The sequence below is a fragment of the Bos indicus genome, chromosome X (assembly GCF_029378745.1).
Source record: "Bos indicus isolate NIAB-ARS_2022 breed Sahiwal x Tharparkar chromosome X, NIAB-ARS_B.indTharparkar_mat_pri_1.0, whole genome shotgun sequence".
NCBI lineage: Eukaryota > Metazoa > Chordata > Mammalia > Artiodactyla > Bovidae > Bos > Bos indicus.
In genome coordinates, this window is record NC_091789.1 from 100,181,344 (window position 1) to 100,198,206 (window position 16,863).

Sequence of the window (16,863 nt, forward strand, 5' to 3'; positions counted from 1 at the left end):
GTGGTCGGATTTAGAGGTGCCTTTACTCAGATAGCAAGGGAGATAGGTTAGAATTTCTTTTGGGCAATGGAAAGGAGAGGTCTAGATTCTGTTAGGGGTGCCAAAGGAGGGAGGCAGATCCGGTTGAGACTGCAGAAAGATGAGATGGAGAAATCGCTCAGGGCACAGAAAGAAAGGAACAGAATCCAATTTAGCAGGGAGATAGGCAATGAGGGCCTTTGTTAAATGGAGAAAGGTCGCAGGACCTGGTTTGGGCCACAGAATGTAGCGATTTGGAGGTGGATAAACGAAGGGGTAGAATCCCTATTGAATAACTGAAATGAACGGGCTCGGAGGGGAGAAAAGAGGGGCTAGGACCCGGTTGATACCGGTTTGAAAAGGAAAGGGACAGAACCTGGTAGCGTTTGGGAACAAGGATCACACAAAAGCCTGATATCGTTGGATTTATGGGCGAGGCAACCGTGTTTGTAGTAAGGGCGGGATGGTCACTAGCAGACATAGAAGTAGGAAAGCAGTGCTGGGGAGGGGGCGTGCAGGGACTTACTGCAGAGCGGAGGGAGGGAGCGTGTAAAGGGACTAAGAGGTGCGGGGTAGTACTGTAGAGTGGAGGGAGGGGGCGTTTCGAAAAGGGGCGGTGCGGTGCACCACTGTACTACAGAGGAGAGGTGGATGGTGTTGGGGGCGGGAAGGGGCTGTAAGAAGCTGTAAGAAGAGGTACTGCAGAGCGGAGGTGGAGGAGGAGGTGTTGGGAGAAGGGTTCGAATGAGATGAGATGCAGTTAGAAAGAGTTTGTCACGGGTGGAGTCCAGATGTTCAGCTGCTCTGAGAGCAGAGACCTTATGTGGGATTCAGGTGGTCACAGTTCAGTCCACCAAAGCAAGTGAGCGCTCAGCGCCAGCGGTTGCCCCTACACCTCTGGTTGGTGCACATGCACACTATAGAGTTGCAGTAAGGGGCCTGTGTAGGGTAAAGGGGAAGGGGTCGGAGAACTGACTTGCTGTTTCTTGGAAGCAAAAGGAGCTAGGATTTGGAAGCCAGACCATCTGGGTTTCTAGGTATGAGAACCCAGTAGTTGTAGGGTTTGGGGTTCAAGGTTTGATAAGAACCCCTTCCTTAGGATTGGCAGGAGGCCATACAAATCTCCACCTCCCTCTCATTCTTTCCTAACTCAAGCCCCTTCCCATCAGGCTCAGCTGTTTCTTGGCCCTCCAGAAAAATGGATAGGAGAAATGACTCCAATTATAAGATAACCCTGTTCCAGGTGAGGCCTCTCTGCATTCTCTGAAGGCCATCTACCCTATTCTGAGTTCATTTACTGCTGTTGAGCCCCTACCACTCTGTGGTTGCATAACTCCCTACCTAACCTGTTTCAGTCCTCCCTTGCATGGTGGAGGACGAGGTGAGGAAAACCTGCCTATTTCTTGCTCCCTTTCTCTTTCTTTACTCTCCCCTTCAATCAATCGTTCAAAGGAGGGGGAGGTTTTTTTAGAAAGGGTGGGCTCTAGGGAGGCCAGATGGCTCAATACATCATAGTCTTAAGTGTGTAGGGCCCTCTGCCTCCCACTGTGAGCCTAGGGCTTCACTTCCCTCCAGATGTACAGGCTGAGACAACAGAAGACAGTGTCTTGCTGATACATACCCTCTTGGCAGCAACCAAGGACCCTCTGGCCATGGACCCACCAGTTGCCAACCAGCTGAAGAAAAGCAAGACCAAGAAGGCCCCTATTAAGGCTATTACTAAGACTGACCCTCCAGTTCCATCTGCCAGTGTGATTCCCACCACCAAGTTTAAAGTAACTTTTCCAGCTTTAAATCTGCCAGTCATTCTCCAGATCAACCAGGCTTCAGCTACCACTGAGGTAGCCAATACTCAGGCTTCTTCATTCACTGCTTAGTCTAAGAAATCTAACAAGACAAAAAAAGTTACTGCTAAGGCAACCCAATGTTCCCAATTTCCAATTCACAGTGAGAGTGTCACTACACAGATCAAGTTACCCTTGCAGACCCTAAACCTGCTAGTCGTTCTTCAGACTATCCAGGCTCCAATTGCCAATGAGTCAGCCAATTCTCAAGGTTTGTTAGGCCCCACCCGCCTAAAGAAGTTTCCAGGGCTAAGAAGGCTGATAATAAGGTCATAGCTAGTGCCACTGATATCTCACTGGCTCCATCCACTATTTACACAGCTACCACCCACAGCCAAATTACCTCCATCCGAACTAAGAAAGGCTCTAAAGCCAAGAAGGCAATTTTATTGTTAAGGGCACAAATACTGATACTGAGCTCCCGGAGGCCTCAGATGCCACTGAGATAGCTACCAGGCAGACTGAGGCCTCAGCAGCAGCTATCTGGCCCCCAAAATCCAAGGGCAAGAAAGTTGTCTACGAAGGCCCAAAATCTGCCTGTGAGATCTCTGAGGCCCTACCTGCCAGTCAAATGGTCACAAACCAACCCCTAGCAGCCACCCTCTGGGTCAAGAGAGGGTACAGGGGTCAGAAGGTTGACACTAAGACCCAAACAACCAAAAGCCAGACTCAAGTTGACCAAGGGATCCAGGCCAAGATGGATACCTCTCAGACCCACATAAGTTCTCTTGAGACTCAGGTTGCTGCTTCTGTCCAGGCCCTGGCAGATGACTACCTGGCTCAGTTTAGTTTGGAGCCCACAGCTAGGACCCAGGGAAAGAGGAACCAAAAGGTGAGATCTCTGACATCACCATCCTTAACTTTGTACTTCTTTTCCATTGCTTTCCTCCTGGTTTGTTTATTTGTTCTATAAAAGTTTACTGAGTCTTTATACTCTGAGCCAGTCCCTGCATTCATATAGGCTATGTGAGATTCTGAGAAGATTGGGATGTAGTTACTGCTCCTTGGCAGTTCACAGATTGGTGTGGAAATAAGACATCGATACACTTAGATACAACCCAGATATAATTCAACTTGTACTTATACAGTAGTTAGAATGTGTCAGGCTTTGTGTTAGGTATAGTTACACAGGATATATTTTTATGTTTTAAAGTAACTTGTGCCAGCTAGGTCCCAGTTTTGCAGATAAGAAAACCAAGTCCCAGAGAGGTGAAGTGACTTGTTGAAGGGGTACAGCTTGTAGAGCCAGTGGTGGCCAAAAAAAAAGAGAAATAACCAGACCCTGCCCTTGGATTGCTCCTGTGTAGCAGGAAAATAAAACTCCTACCTGGAAGACAGTAAAAGATAAATCTAGGACTCAGTGTGGTTAATGGTAAAGTCAGGACCCACTATAGGGAAGGTTTAGGGGACAGCGTGAGGAGACAAAGCCATCTCTTTCAGCTGGTGATTTTGGATCTTCCTTCTTTCTGATGATGTAGTCCAAGAATCTGAACAAGGATGAGAGAGGTGTTGGTAATTATAGGTGGATCCCATGGAGCCAGAGGCCTCTGCTATCCCGAGATGTGGCCATTTTGCAAGAAAGGGTAAGAATCCAATGCTGCTCAGTCTTTTCTCTTCTTCACCTGCCCTCTTCTCTGCCATTCTTCTAAGTTTTATGAAAACATATTGAGATCTCTCCATGTATTCCTCTTCTCCCAGGCAAATAAGTTGGTGAAATACCTGTTGATTAAGGACCAGACAAAGATCCCCATCAACCACTCAGATAGAGTCATACCAACCCTCCTCCCTAAACTGTCCTTTCTACTCCCCTCTCCTCTCTGCCATGGGAGTAATCATTTAGTTTTATGGCCTCTTCATTCTCTCACATGTCCCCCCCTGCCCTTTTCACACTCTGTCATGGCTGGCATCTCCCATTAACACAGTTCAGGACTCAGACTATACTGACCCCACTGGGCTGGCAAAAGGACTATAGCCTCTGTGGCCCCTTCTCATCCCAATTGTTCCCTTCTCTCCCTTCCTGCAGACATGCTGAAGGATGTCATCCAAGAATATGATGAATATTTCTCAGAGATCATTGAACAAGCAAGCTATGCTCTGGAGAAGGTGAAGGGGTATCCTCTGGGGGATGGGCACAATGGGGAACTCTTGAATGGAACAAAGGTGTACACATCCCTTTGCAGGGAACCACAGAGACTGACTAATTCAGCCCCATCCCCATGCAGATGAGCAGATGGTGGCCTAGCGAGAGGCACAGACTAGCTTGGGGTCACACAGCAGGTACAGCTAAGACTCAAGCCATCCAACTCAATCCTGGCTTCTGTTCACTGCTGGACACATCCTGTAGTATATTTCAGATATTCACTTCTCCCTTCCATTTCCCATTCTCTGTCCCCCTCAGTTCAGTTCAGTCGCTCAGTCGTGTCCGACCCTTTGCAATCCCATGAACCGCAGCACGCCAGGCCTCCCTGTCCATCACCAACTCCCAGAGTTCACTCAAACTCACGTCCATTGAGTCAGTGATGCCATCCAGCCCTCTTATCCTCTGTCGTCCCCTTCTCCTCCTGCCCCCAATTGCTCCCAGCATCAGAGTCTTTTCCAATGAGTCAACTCTTCACATGAGGTGGCCACAGTACTGGAGTTTCAGCTTCAGCATCATTCCTTCCAAAGAAATCCCAGGGCTGATCTCCTTCAGAATGGACTGGTTGGATCTCCTTGCAGTCCAAGGGACTCTCAAGAGTCGTCTCCAACGCCACAGTTCAAAAGCATCAATTCTTTGGCGCTCAGCTTTCTTCACAGTCCAACTCTCACATCCATACATGACCACTGGGAAAACCATAGCCTTGACTAGATGGACCTTTGTTGGCAAAGTAATGTCTCTGCTTTTGAATATGCTATCTAGGTTGGTCATAACTTTCCTTCCAAGGAGTAAGTGTCTTTTAATTTCATGTCTGCAGTCACCATCTGCAGTGATTTTGGAGCCCAGAAAAATAAAATCTGACACTGTTTCCCCATCTATTTCCCATGAAGTGGTGGGACCAGATGCCATGATCTTTGTTTTCTGAATGTTGAGCTTTAAGCCAACTTTTTCACTCTCCTCTTTCCCTTTCATCAAGAGGCTTTTTAGTTCCTCTTCACTTTCTGCCATAAGGATGGTGTCATCTGCATATCTGAGGTTATGGATATTTCTCCCGGCAATCTTGATTCCGGCTTATGCTTCTTCCAGCGCAGCGTTTCTCATGATGTACTCTGCATATAAGTTAAATAAGCAGGGTGACAATACACAGCCTTGATGTACTCCTTTTCCTATTTGGAACCAGTCAGTTTTTCCATGTCCAGTTCTAACTGTAGCTTCCTGACCTGCATATAGGTTTTTCAAGAGGCAGGTCAGGTGGTCTGGTATTCCCATCTCTTGAAGAATTTTCCACAGTTTATTGTAATTCACACAGTCAAAGGCTTTGGCATAGTCAATAAAGCAGAAATAAATGTTTTTCTCGAACTCTCTTGCTTTTTCCATGATGCAGCGGATATTGGCAATTTGACCTCTGGTTCCTCTGCCTTTTCTAAAACCAGCTTGAACATCTGGAAGTTCACAGTTCACGTATAGAGTCCCATTAATCATAAAGATGATTTGGTAACAATAATATGTTTGTTATTTGTTTGCTGTGTGCTGGCCACTTAGCTAAATGCTTTCTATGCATTATCTTACTGATTTCTCACACACACTCACAAATCCTAGGTCAACAGGGAACTGTGGGATGCTCAGCCAGCTCATTGATGCCTAGGCTGAATTTTGTGATCTCACACGCTATTCTTTTACTTGGCAGATGTTTTGAGTCAATCTGAAGGAAATTGATAAAGCAGCTTGTGTATTCTCATTAGCATTCAGGAATCCTCTACAGGCATACTGAGAATGTAAGCTGGGAAAGGGCTGCAGTGGTAGGGAGGCTTCTCTGCTTTTTTTTTGTTCATGGTACTACTCCATCCTTGTCTTTTCCTTCCCCACATCCCCTTAGGAAGTCAGGAAAGACAGAGCCTAAAACCCCATTTTCTATCATCCACTCATAGTTGGAGCCCTGCACACAGGAATAGTGCTCCTTTATGATTGTCTGGAGGGTGTAAAAGCCTGGGTTACTCCTACTGTCAGATTTTCTATTTCTCTAGAAGCTTCCCTGTCTCTTCCTATCAGGCTTGGTAGAGTGGTTCTCAAGGGAAGGCTTCCTGGTGTGGGTGAATCATGATGATTGATGGGCAGGAGCATCAGTGGGGCTGTGCCTAGAATTCTCTTGGAACTGAGGGGTCTGGAAGAGAAAGAAGGAACTCACATTGGCTGGGTGCCTGGATCATACCAGACTGACAAGCATTCTATCCTCTCAGTAACTTGGGGAGAGGAGAATGTAATTTTCCCATTTTATGAATAGGAGACTAGGCTCAAAGCCTTAAGTGCCTTTCCCAGGATCATATAGAGCTTGAAGCATAGACTGAGCAGAATTCTCCCATATCTGAAGAATCTGGGAGAAGCTAGCCTAGTGAGCAAGCTGGTGTATGTTTTGTTTTGTTTTTCAGATGGCTGCTGGATGTAAACCTTCTCTCTGTCCCATTATTTCCCTAGGACCAAGGGCACACCCAAACTAGATCTTCTCATGGTGATTCTGAGTGTCATTTTTATGAATGGCAACAAGGCCAATGAGGGTAAGTGGCTGGGTTGGCAGCTGAATTGGAGGAGGGGGTCATGGTCAAAATTGCACATGTTCATTTCTATCCCTGTTTCCTTTTGCCTCCCCTTGCAGCTGTCATCTGGGAGGTGCTGCGCAAGTTGGGGCTGTGCCCTGGGTATGACTGGGCTCTGTCAGTGCTTGCTGTCCGTGTTGTCCTTTGGCAAGAGAGAATGGTCCCAGGATTGCATCAGTCTGGTGGTCTGGTGGGGTGGGCAGATGTGCTGGACTGGGTCCAGAGTTCTGACTTGGGTGGATAGGGAAATGGTCCTGAACTCTCTGCTTCCTCTTTCTCCTATGTCCTCTTTCTGTTCTAATCTGATATATAAGATAGACCTTAGGGGCATCCCTGATAAGAACCATCTGACCTCAGCTGCCTGCTTCTAGTGATCCTGTGTTTATTACTTTCCTGACTTAATTGAGATGGCCTCATGTACTAGACAGGTCTCTTCCACATTGGGAAATGCCTCTACCCCCATGTGGGAAGATCTGATCTTGGTTCATGGGTTATTTTTCCCATTGTCAGGATAAGGCACTCACTCTTAGGGGAAGTGAGGAAGCTCATCACAGATGAGTTTGTGAAGCAAAAGTAAGTGGTGTTTGGGGGCTTTGTCAGGACCTGAAGTGTTCTGGGTATGCCAGTCTGGTCCAGAAATTGCTTGTTCAGCCCTTTTCTTACACTAACTTTAGACATATGGGCATTATGTTTCCTAGAACTAAGTGAGTCTGGCCCACAATTACCATGGTGGACCATACCAGGGCTGGGCCAGACCAAACACAAAACCCTTGCTATGGGGTGTGCTCAGAGCAGAATGCCCAGAGAATGGCTTCTCTGTTTACAACACACCCAATAGAAACTTGGGTTTACCCCTCACAGGTGGCAGAATACTTTGGCCTCCCTGTGACACCATACCCTATACATGCCTCCCCTGTAACACCAAGTGACTGCTTTGTACAGAGCCAATGGGAAATGGCTCGATATTGGAGGTTAAGATCATGAAATTTGTTTTGGAGTTAGTCTGGGGAAGGAGGGCCTTGGATATCCTTCTCCAGGAGCTGAGTTTAGTACTTGATTGGAGGAGGTTGCCACCTGTAACCAAGTGGTTAGACAACAGGTTTGCTTGGTTAGAAGCAAGTTTTATTTCCTTTCTCCAAGGTACCTGGAATACAAGAGGGTCCCCAACAGCAGACCACCTGAATATGAGTTCTTCTGGGGCTTGCGCTCCTACCATGAGACTAGCAAGATGAAAGTTCTCAAGTTTGCCTGCAAGGTAATGGAAGAGCTTCCCTTACTTGGCATATTAAGGGTAATATGGCTGGGGCAGGCAGTGTACAGAATGGACAGGTACAGGGTAGCCTGCAGTTCATATATAAACATATGGAACTTAATTTATGTCCCAGAATGCTGCTTGACATAAAGTTTACATCATTTCATTCATTATTCATAATTTATATTAGTCTCCTTAACTGCTATAACAAAATATCATAAACTGAGTAGTTTAAACAACAGAAACAGGAATTTCCCTGGTGGTCCAGTGGCTAAGACTCTACGCTCCCAATGCAGGGGGCTGGGGTTCAATCCATGGCCAGGGAACTAGGTCCCACATGCCCCAACTAAGAATTCACTCACATGCCACAACTAAAGCCTGGTGCAGCCAAATAAATAAATATAAAAAATTAAAAAAAAAAAAAAAACAGAAACATTTTGTTATAGTCCTGAAGGCTAGAAGTCCTAGATTAAGGTCCAGGAGCATTAGTTTCTAATGAAACCTCTCCTGGCTTGCAGAGTTCATGCATTCATGAACTCTTGCTGTGTTCATGGTGGAGAGAGAGTTCTTCTTTTTTAAAATAAATATTTATTTTTAATTGGAGGATAATTGCCTTACAATATTTTGTTGGTTATTTTGTTGGTATTAACATAAATGCAGCCATAGGTATACACGTTTCCTTACTCTTGAACCTCCCTCCAATCCCAGCCCTCTAGATTTTCACAGAACACTGGGTCTAGCTCCCTGCATCATACAGCAAATTCCCACTGGCTATTTGTTTTATATATGGTACTGCATATGTTTCTATGCTACTCTTTCCATTTGTCCCACCCTCTCCTTTCCTGCACCCCCTCCATGTCCATAAGCCTGTTCTCTATGTCTGTTGTCTCCATTGCTGCCCTGCAAATAGGTTCATCAGTACCGTGTTTCTAGATTCCATATGTATGCATTAATATATGATATTTGTTCTTCTCTTTCTGACTTACTTCACTCTGTATAATGGGAGAGGCTCTTCTTAAAAGGACACTAATCTTATTGGATCAGGAACCCACCATTATGACATCATTAAACTTTACTTCCAGAAAGGCCCTACCTCCAGATATAGTCACATTCGAGGTTGGTGCTTCAACATATTAATTTCGGCGGGACAAAAGCATTCAATCCATAACATATTTACTCTCTTATCATTTCTCCTTATCTCTTACCATGAAAGGTAATAGGAGAGCTGTCCTGACTTGACATATTAAGGGTACAGGATGTCCCTGACTGGGGAAAGCAGTATACAGTGATGGGCAGCTTGCAGTTCATTTGTGATAAGAGAGTCAGTATGAAGACAGAGATGAAGACATTTAGGCTCAGTGACATTAAGTAGCTTGTCCAAGGTCACATAGCACCTAAATTATCAGAACTGAAATTGGATCTCAGGACTGATCCATGATAGAGCCCTAACAACTAAGAATTTTTTAAAATGCTACTCTTAGTTTTATACAAAGCCCATGGTACGTACTTAATACATAATTACAAATGTTATTTTTATTATAATGATTGTAATTCTCATTTCAGGTGCAAAAGAAAGACCCCAAGGACTGGGCCATGCAGTACCAGGAAGCAGTGGAGATGCAAGTCCAAGCTGCAGCTGTGGCTATAGCTGAGGCTGAGGCCAGAGCTGAGGCAAAAGCCCAAATGGCGATTAGAGAGGAAGCTATGGCTGGGCCCTGGAATTGGGATGACATGGATATCGACTGTCTAACAAAGGAAGAGTTAGGTGATGGTGCTCAGGCCTGGGACAGATTTTCACTTGAAATTGAGGCCAGAGCCCAAGAAAATGCAAACGCCAGTGCTAGCATAGACTTCAGCAGAGAAGCTAGCACCAGGGCTAGCTATAGCGATGGTTCTAGTATTAGCTTCAGTGGTGTACCCAGCCCTGGTAATGTCTTTGGTGGCAGAGCTGGTATTAGCTTTGGTGGCACATGCAGCACCAGTGCTAGCTTCAGCAGTGTAGCCAGCATTTGCTTTGATGGCACACCCAGCACTTGCTCCACTTTCAGTGGTGGAGCCAGCATTAGCTTTGGTGGTACAGCCAACACCAGCTCTAGTTTCAGCAGTGAAGCCAGTATTAGCTTTGGTGGCACACCTTGCACCAGTGCCAACTTCAATGGTGGGGTCAGCTGTAGTTTCAGTGACCTGCTCAACACCAATACCAGTTTCAATGGTGGAGCCAGCTCTGGCTTTGGAGGCACACTCAGTACCACTTCTGGTTTCAGTGATGCACTCATTACGAGCACCAACCTTGGCAGTACACTTTGGCACCAGTGCAGTCTTTAGTGGTGTACTTAGCACCAGCACTCGCCTAGGTGGCACACTCAGCACTAGTGGCTACTATGGTGGTTCTCTCAGTTCTAGTGCCAGTTTGGTGGCACACTTAGTACCAGTATCTGCTTTGGTGGCTCTTCTAGCACCAGTACTGGTTTTGATGGTGTACTCAGTACCAAGGTCTCCTTTAGCAGCTCTTTCAACAGTTGCACTAACTTTGGTGATACACTCAGCACCAATCTTGGCTTTGGAGGCACACACAGCACCAGTGCTGGTTTTAGCAGTGCTGTCAGAATTAGCACTGGCTTCAGCAGTGTTCAGTTCAGTTCAGTCGCTCAGTCGTGTCCGACTCTTTGCGACCCCATGAATCGCAGCATGCCAGGCCTCCCTGTCCATCACCAACTCCCAGACTTTACCCAAACTCATGTCCATCGAGTCAGTGATGCCGTCCAGCCATCTCATCCTCTGTCATCCCCTTCTCCTCCTGCCCCAAATCCCTCCCATCATCAGGGTCTTTTCCAGTGAGTCAACTTTGCATGAGGTGGCCAAAGTATTGGAGTTTCAGCTTCAACATCAGACCTTCCACTGAACACCCAGGACTGATCTCCTTTAGGATGGACTAGTTGGATCTCACTGCAGTCCAAGGGACTCTCAAGATTCTTCTCCAATGCCACAGTTCAAAAGCATCAATTCTTCAGTGCTCAGCTTTCTTCACAGTCCAATTCTCACATCCATACATAACCACTGGAAAAACCATAGCCTTGACTAGATGGACCTTTGTTGGCAAAGTAATGTCTCTGCTTTTGAATATGCTATCTAGGTTGGTCATAACTTTCCTTCCAAGGAGTAAGCGTCTTTTAATTTCATGGCTGCAGTCACCATCTGCAGTGATTTTGGAGCCCCCCAAAAATAAAGTCTGACACTATTTCCACTGTTTCCCCATCTATTTCCTATCTTTTTGCCTTTTCATACTGTTCATGGGGTTCTCAAGGCAAGAATAGTGAAGTGGTTTGCCATTCCTTTCTCCAGTGGGCCACATTCTGTCAGACCTCTCCACCATGACCCACCTGTCTTGGGTGGCCCCACACGGCATGGCTTAGTTTCATTGAGTTAGACAAGGCTGTGGTCCATGTGATTAGATTGACTAGTTTTCTGTGATTATGGTTTGTGTGTCTGCCCTCTGATGCCTCTCATAACACCTACCGTCTTACTTGGGTTTCTCTTACCTTGGACATGGGGAATCTCTTCATAGTTGCTCCAGCAAAGCGCAGCTGCTGCTCCTTACCTTGGACAAGTGGTATCTCCTCACAGCCGCCCCTCCTGACCTTGAACTTGGAGTAGCTCCTCTCGGCCCTCCTGAGCCCATGTTTATCCATTTTTATAGATACTGCCAGTGAATTGCAGCAGGCCTTCCCATGGAGCCAAGGTACATCCTTGGAATCTTTGTCCATGCAGCAGTCTTAGCAGATATTACCAATCAGCTGAGGGTGACACACTATGAAAATAATCTGTTTGCCAATTCTGGTTTTTGTGTCCTATCATATTTGGTATCATAGTTGCTTTAAATTTGCAAAATTAATTTCAGTTTGTTCTGTATTTTAATGTGCTTAGGTTGATGTGGGTGACATTTTGGGTTTAGAAGAGCTAGAGATCAGCTTAGCTCTTTGGGGAAGGTGGGCTCTAGCTTTAGACTAAAAGCTATGTGTTCAGTGGGATAAAAGCTATGAGTTCAGTGGGATAGAGTCTTGGGGAAAGCATAGCAGACCAGCAGAAAATAGCCTAAGTCAAGATCTAGAAGGGGAAGCCTGGAACAGAAGGCAAAGAGAGCAGGTTCTTGAGATTAAGTACAGTTTCATTTTGAGATGTGTACGAATGGGGAGATAGAGAGGGACATAACTAAAGGTGGACATGGCAACAACAGAGGATTTTCTTGGGATAGGAGAGAGGCCCAAGCATGTTGCATAGACTATAAGTGCAAAAGCCAATAGAGAAGGACAGGATATAGATGTGGAATAATCAGGAACTGACTGAATCAACTTATCCTTGAGAAGGTGGGATAGATAGAATACCAGAGAATAGAGAGTGGCTCTGACTTTGAACAGAATTTAATGGTGGCTGTGGAAGGAGATAAATATAGATTTGCTTCAAGCAGTGATCACCAACCCTGTAAAAGATCCCAATTTAAAAAAATGATGTGGATTATACAAGGTTTTGGGTCTTGCTGGTGGTTGTGATGGGAGGACAAAAAGGGGAAAAAAAAGGCAGGGGGTGTATGAGTCTGTATCTTCACAACTGGGTTGCTGGTACCTGCCCATAGTAGCTGCATGGAGATTGGCTGAAGAGACAGAAAGTAGGATCCAAGACAGCCAGGGATGGAAGGAAAATGAAGAGGGAGAGGACTGATGGATTGGGAGATACTGAAGGAATCAAAGGACTTATACTCCATGCAGTGCAAGGGTAAATATTGTTCATTCAAGAAATACTACATACATGCTTGCTGTGTGGGAGGATGACACAGAGAGTTATAAGGAATAGGGGGCCGGTGGTCAGATAGTGAGATGCTTGTATTTAAGAAGTCAAACTGGGAAGAAGTCTAGATGATGCCAATCAAGGTCCATGGCGTGACTGACTGAAGGGAAGATGATCACTGAAGTTGAGGGGGCAGGGCACTAGGTGACCAGGGTATTTGGATCATTTATATGGACAGTGAAATCAGTCAGGATGGCAACAAGAGTTGAAGAAAGGAGAACTGTGGTCTAAGTACAGATTCTTCTTTGAATATAGGGATGAAGGTGTCATGTTCCCAGTCATGTTGCTCACCAAGGAACAAGGCCATAGGCATGCACATGGATGCTCCACCTTCATATTTGGAGATGCTTCTCCAGAGCCCTTTTATCCAGGAAATTCTCACCCAGTCCATACCCCCACAGCACCAGAGCCATTTCATAAGGTCAGGATCTTAAGAAAATCTTGTAGGAGAAGCCTCACAATGACCTCCTTTCTACTTTTGTAGGCAGTAAGGGAAGTCTTTATTGATCAGGGAATAGGAATTAAGAAGGAACAAGTTTCATCTTGAGCTAGACAGCTCCTTGTTTATAGCTAGAAATCAAGGCCTATTTTGGAGTTTCTTTACTAGAAGTGGGTCTCTTCCAGTGAGGCCAAGTTCAGAGTGTTCTCAGTGTAAGAAAAGAGCAATAATAGCAGCTCCTAAAGGTGAACCCAAGAAAGGACAGAGGCAGTTTGATGTCTAAGAAAGGGCTCAGTAGTGGGCAGGAACAGTGTCCAGGGCTTCTTCAGGTTCCCGGGTGATGTCCACATTCTGAGAGGAAAGAATCTAGTATTAGTAGGAAGGAACCAGTAGTCTGGAGCCCCGACCCTTCCCTGTCTCTTGTTCTCAGTGCCAGGCTCCCCTCTTTTAGCCAGGCCTGGATCCTGACTCTTTCCTTAGGCAAGCCTGGGGGAACTTCAGCCAGAGTCCTTTTAGGCAGGGTTGCTCTAGCCCTGCTTCTCGGTATCTCAAGTCTGGTCTGCAGTTCCTACATTTCTGGGTGCTGGTTTTTCTACATGTTGGTGGAAACACCCAAGCTCTGTGGGACTGGAGCTGCCTTTCTGCAGGGGAGGGTGCTTTAACAACACCCCAGCTTGAGCCACAGAGTCCCTTACCTACCTCAGGCTTCTCCCGATGTGTGTTTACAGCCTCCACATTCAGGTAGATGGACTCCACTTTGCAGCCTCGGAAAAGAACAACCCGTCATCCATAAGCCACCCAGGTGAGCACAGGTCTCCCCTGAGGTATCACTCCCTCTCCCCGTAAGCACCCACACCCCCAGCTCCATGCTGTGTGCAGATTACAGCTGCCCTTTATGGAGGGGAATTTAGACCAGCTGTGTGATGTCTGGGGAAGGCATCAGGCCTAAAAGGCAGGCTATGCCCCTAATAGTCTCAGTGTTCGCTGAGCCTCCCTTGTCAATGGGAATGAGAATTGAGAACAGATGATCTCTGCCCCACTCCCCAGGTCTTTTCTGTGAGACAGAAACCTAATCTGTGTGATAAGGATGGAGCTCTGTGGAGCCTCCCAGCTGTGTTAGGTGCTGAAGTGCTAAAAGAATCTTGGGGCCACTACCTTGGGGCAACCAACCCCAGGTAAAGTTTATTTTGAGAACTATGTGGTTACTGAAAGATCAGAGGTGTGGAAGGCCACAAGGTAGTTCTGGGGAGCCTCAAGAAAGAGGAGGGTGGTATCATTGGGGTTTGGAGCTGGCATAGGAGGCCCAAAACCTGTGGAAGCCCTGATTGGTGCTCTGGTAGAGACAGAGAAAGCTGGCACCACATCCCAGATTTAGAGGCTACCTAAGTCCTTCCCCCATTGTCATCTTGCTACCACCAGTCCTGCCTCTACCAAGACATCTAACTATCTACCCAGGGAATTTCTCTTAGGACTTTGCTGGACAAATGGTAGGCACTGCAGGCATGCTCATAGCGTCTATATACTTTTCCGCAGATGAAGGTGGGGGCACTCACCATAAGCCACAGGTGTAAGTTTGAGCACTGTGTGCAGAGGGCACTTGAGATAAGGCAACTCATCTGGAAAGGAGGAGAGAGCAGCTTTCAGAGGCAGGATGCTAGGGATGTCACCACCTCTCTGGGGCTCCAGGGTTAAAGCACTCTTCCCTTCCACCCCCTTCCCCATGGATGTCTTTACCTGGGTCCTGCTCCCCCACACTCTTCAGAGGGCAGTGCTGAGAGCCCAGTGGGGAGGGAGGAAGAGAGCAGAGAGGCCTCAGGAACAAGGAGGACTGCAGGTACTGGGGATCGGGGACAGACCCTGGGTCCCCAGAAACCAATGATTGGCACTGTGTAGGTGGCCGACCTCCTCAACTGAAGGGCAGACATGAGACCAAGACAAGCCTCCCTCCCACCCATACTCAGTCCTTCCACGGGGTCCCCCACCCTAAAGGTCACAACAGGTCCCAGCCAGTGTTTTCTGAGGCCCTACTATGTGCCAGGGCCTTGGCTGAGGTGTGCATGCACCTTGGCAGCTCTTGCAGCTTTCTCCCCAGCCCAGGCCTGTGCCCTCTGACTCCCTGGACTCTTGTTGATGGACAAGTATTCACTGATTCACTTGTGTTCAGTTCCTGATGATTTGCACGCAATGACTTGCGTGGCCTTGACGGCAATCACCAGATAGCCTCAAGGGAGCAGATGACCAGGCACATTCCATGGATGAGGACCCTGAGGCTCTGAGAGGGAAGACATTTGCCCTGAGTCCCACAGCCAGAATGTGGCAGTGCTGGGACTGGAACCCAGGTTGCTTTGAGCCCAAATGTGTGCTCTGACCACTGCAGTCTGCTGCCATTGCCTTCGAGGGATGCGTAGTGGTGTGTGGTGACACTCCCACCTCTCATTCCTCTCTGTAAACACCCACCCTCCTGATCACCCAGGAAACATATTCAGCTTTCCATCTCCCTTCATTGAGCCAGAACCCGCCCGTCATGGCCTCCCTGGCCCTGAGGGTCATGCTAGGCTTTTCAGGCCTGCCACAGCCCACCCAGCCTCCTGACACATAAGATTTCCTGGGCAACCAATCTGCTCCTCCTTGCCTTTGTCATCATCATCTTCAGGTGTTGGGTCCAGTGCTTTTGGTCCACTACCTTACTCCGTTCTCACTAACACTCTATGGGAGTTACTGTTCCTCACTTCATGCATGACAAAATAGATTCAGAAAAGGGAAGCAACTTGCCTGAGGTCTCTGACCCAGTTCTGCCACTGCCTAGACAAGTGATCTCAACCCTGCCTTTTCTTTTTCTGGTCTTCAAAGATCTTATCTCTTATAGCACAGGATTGGACCCAGCTCTGAGGTCCTATGGATCTGAGTTCTCAGTCACAGCATCTTCCTGAGTTTCAGTTTCCTTACCTTAGCAATAGCAGTAAAGAGCATGTGCCCAGTCCTGCCTAGCCAGCTCTTAGGACAGCTGTGAGAAGCTGGCATGGCCTGTTCATGAAAGCAGGTAGTATGTGGGTAAAGCAGTGTGCAAATGGGAGATTCATGTGCTTCCCATGAACCCCACATGTGTCTGAGATAAGGTGCCTCTGGAATGCACCTGAGATTAGTGCCTCTCTCTGCCCCACTGAGCCCTATGATCTTGGGTAAGTCACTTCATCTCTCAGAGCCTCCATTTCCTCTTCTGCACAGTCAGGGTTACAGGGCCAGCCTCACAGTCTCAGAAATAGTACTGAGCAGTACAGATGTGAACAGCATCAGAAATCCAGCAGCACCACCCCATCCCCTGTCACCTTTTTTCCATTGAGGAGATTGAGGACCAACCAAAGGAAATTACTTGTCCAATGTCAAGTTCTCAAGTCCCCCCAGTTCCAATTCTAGATGACTCCATATTATAGAGCCCTTTGTTTGAAAGCTAGCATCATAGAAAAGATCCAAGTCTGCAGGACATTGTATACTTCAAATATGACTTTGCACTGTTCTCACATATCCTTACTCCAGTATCCTGGAGATGCCAACACTTCAGCCTCCATGTCAGAAACAGACTTTCACACCTGGAGGTGACATGATAGTCCCTTGCCAGACCAGCTGCCCTAGCTTGCAATTTGTAATCAGTGTGTAGATACTCCGTAAATTAAAATATCCAGATTTTTTAATAAAAAGAAATTATCATTTAAAAATCAAAACACCACTATCTTTGAGAAATC

At 46.9% G+C, this 16,863-nt stretch overlaps 2 protein-coding genes and 1 non-coding gene across 10 annotated transcripts in view; 2 read left to right on the top strand and 1 right to left on the bottom strand.

The window, feature by feature from the left end:
* The first annotated feature begins 634 nt into the window (after nt 1-634).
* On the top strand, nt 635-11,656 carry TRO (trophinin). The gene is given in 15 exon segments (XM_070785063.1): nt 635-1,261; nt 1,548-2,085; nt 2,088-2,245; nt 2,248-2,694; nt 3,341-3,445; nt 3,561-3,629; nt 3,897-3,965; nt 5,687-5,717; nt 5,720-5,774; nt 6,472-6,551; nt 6,650-6,692; nt 7,101-7,163; nt 7,731-7,845; nt 9,406-9,513; nt 11,522-11,656. Coding segments are annotated over 15 exon segments (2,061 nt in total). The 5' UTR covers nt 635-1,216.
* On the top strand, nt 7,368-7,496 carry LOC139181818 (small nucleolar RNA SNORA11). The gene has a single exon (XR_011565556.1). It is a non-coding gene; the product is annotated as a small nucleolar RNA SNORA11 (small nucleolar RNA).
* A 1,346-nt stretch (nt 11,657-13,002) lies between the features above and the next one.
* Nucleotides 13,003-16,863, bottom strand: part of PFKFB1 (6-phosphofructo-2-kinase/fructose-2,6-biphosphatase 1) — a 102,109-nt gene continuing 98,248 nt past the window's right edge. For all 8 annotated transcript variants that reach the window (XM_019955719.2, XM_019955720.2, XM_070784079.1 and 5 more), the window contains 3 exons: nt 14,677-14,739; nt 13,823-13,887; nt 13,003-13,474 (listed from right to left, as the gene is read on the bottom strand). In XM_019955719.2, the coding sequence (XP_019811278.1) occupies nt 13,415-13,474; nt 13,823-13,887; nt 14,677-14,739 (188 nt within the window). In that variant the 3' untranslated portion in view covers nt 13,003-13,414. The remainder of the gene's footprint in view (nt 13,475-13,822; nt 13,888-14,676; nt 14,740-16,863) is intronic.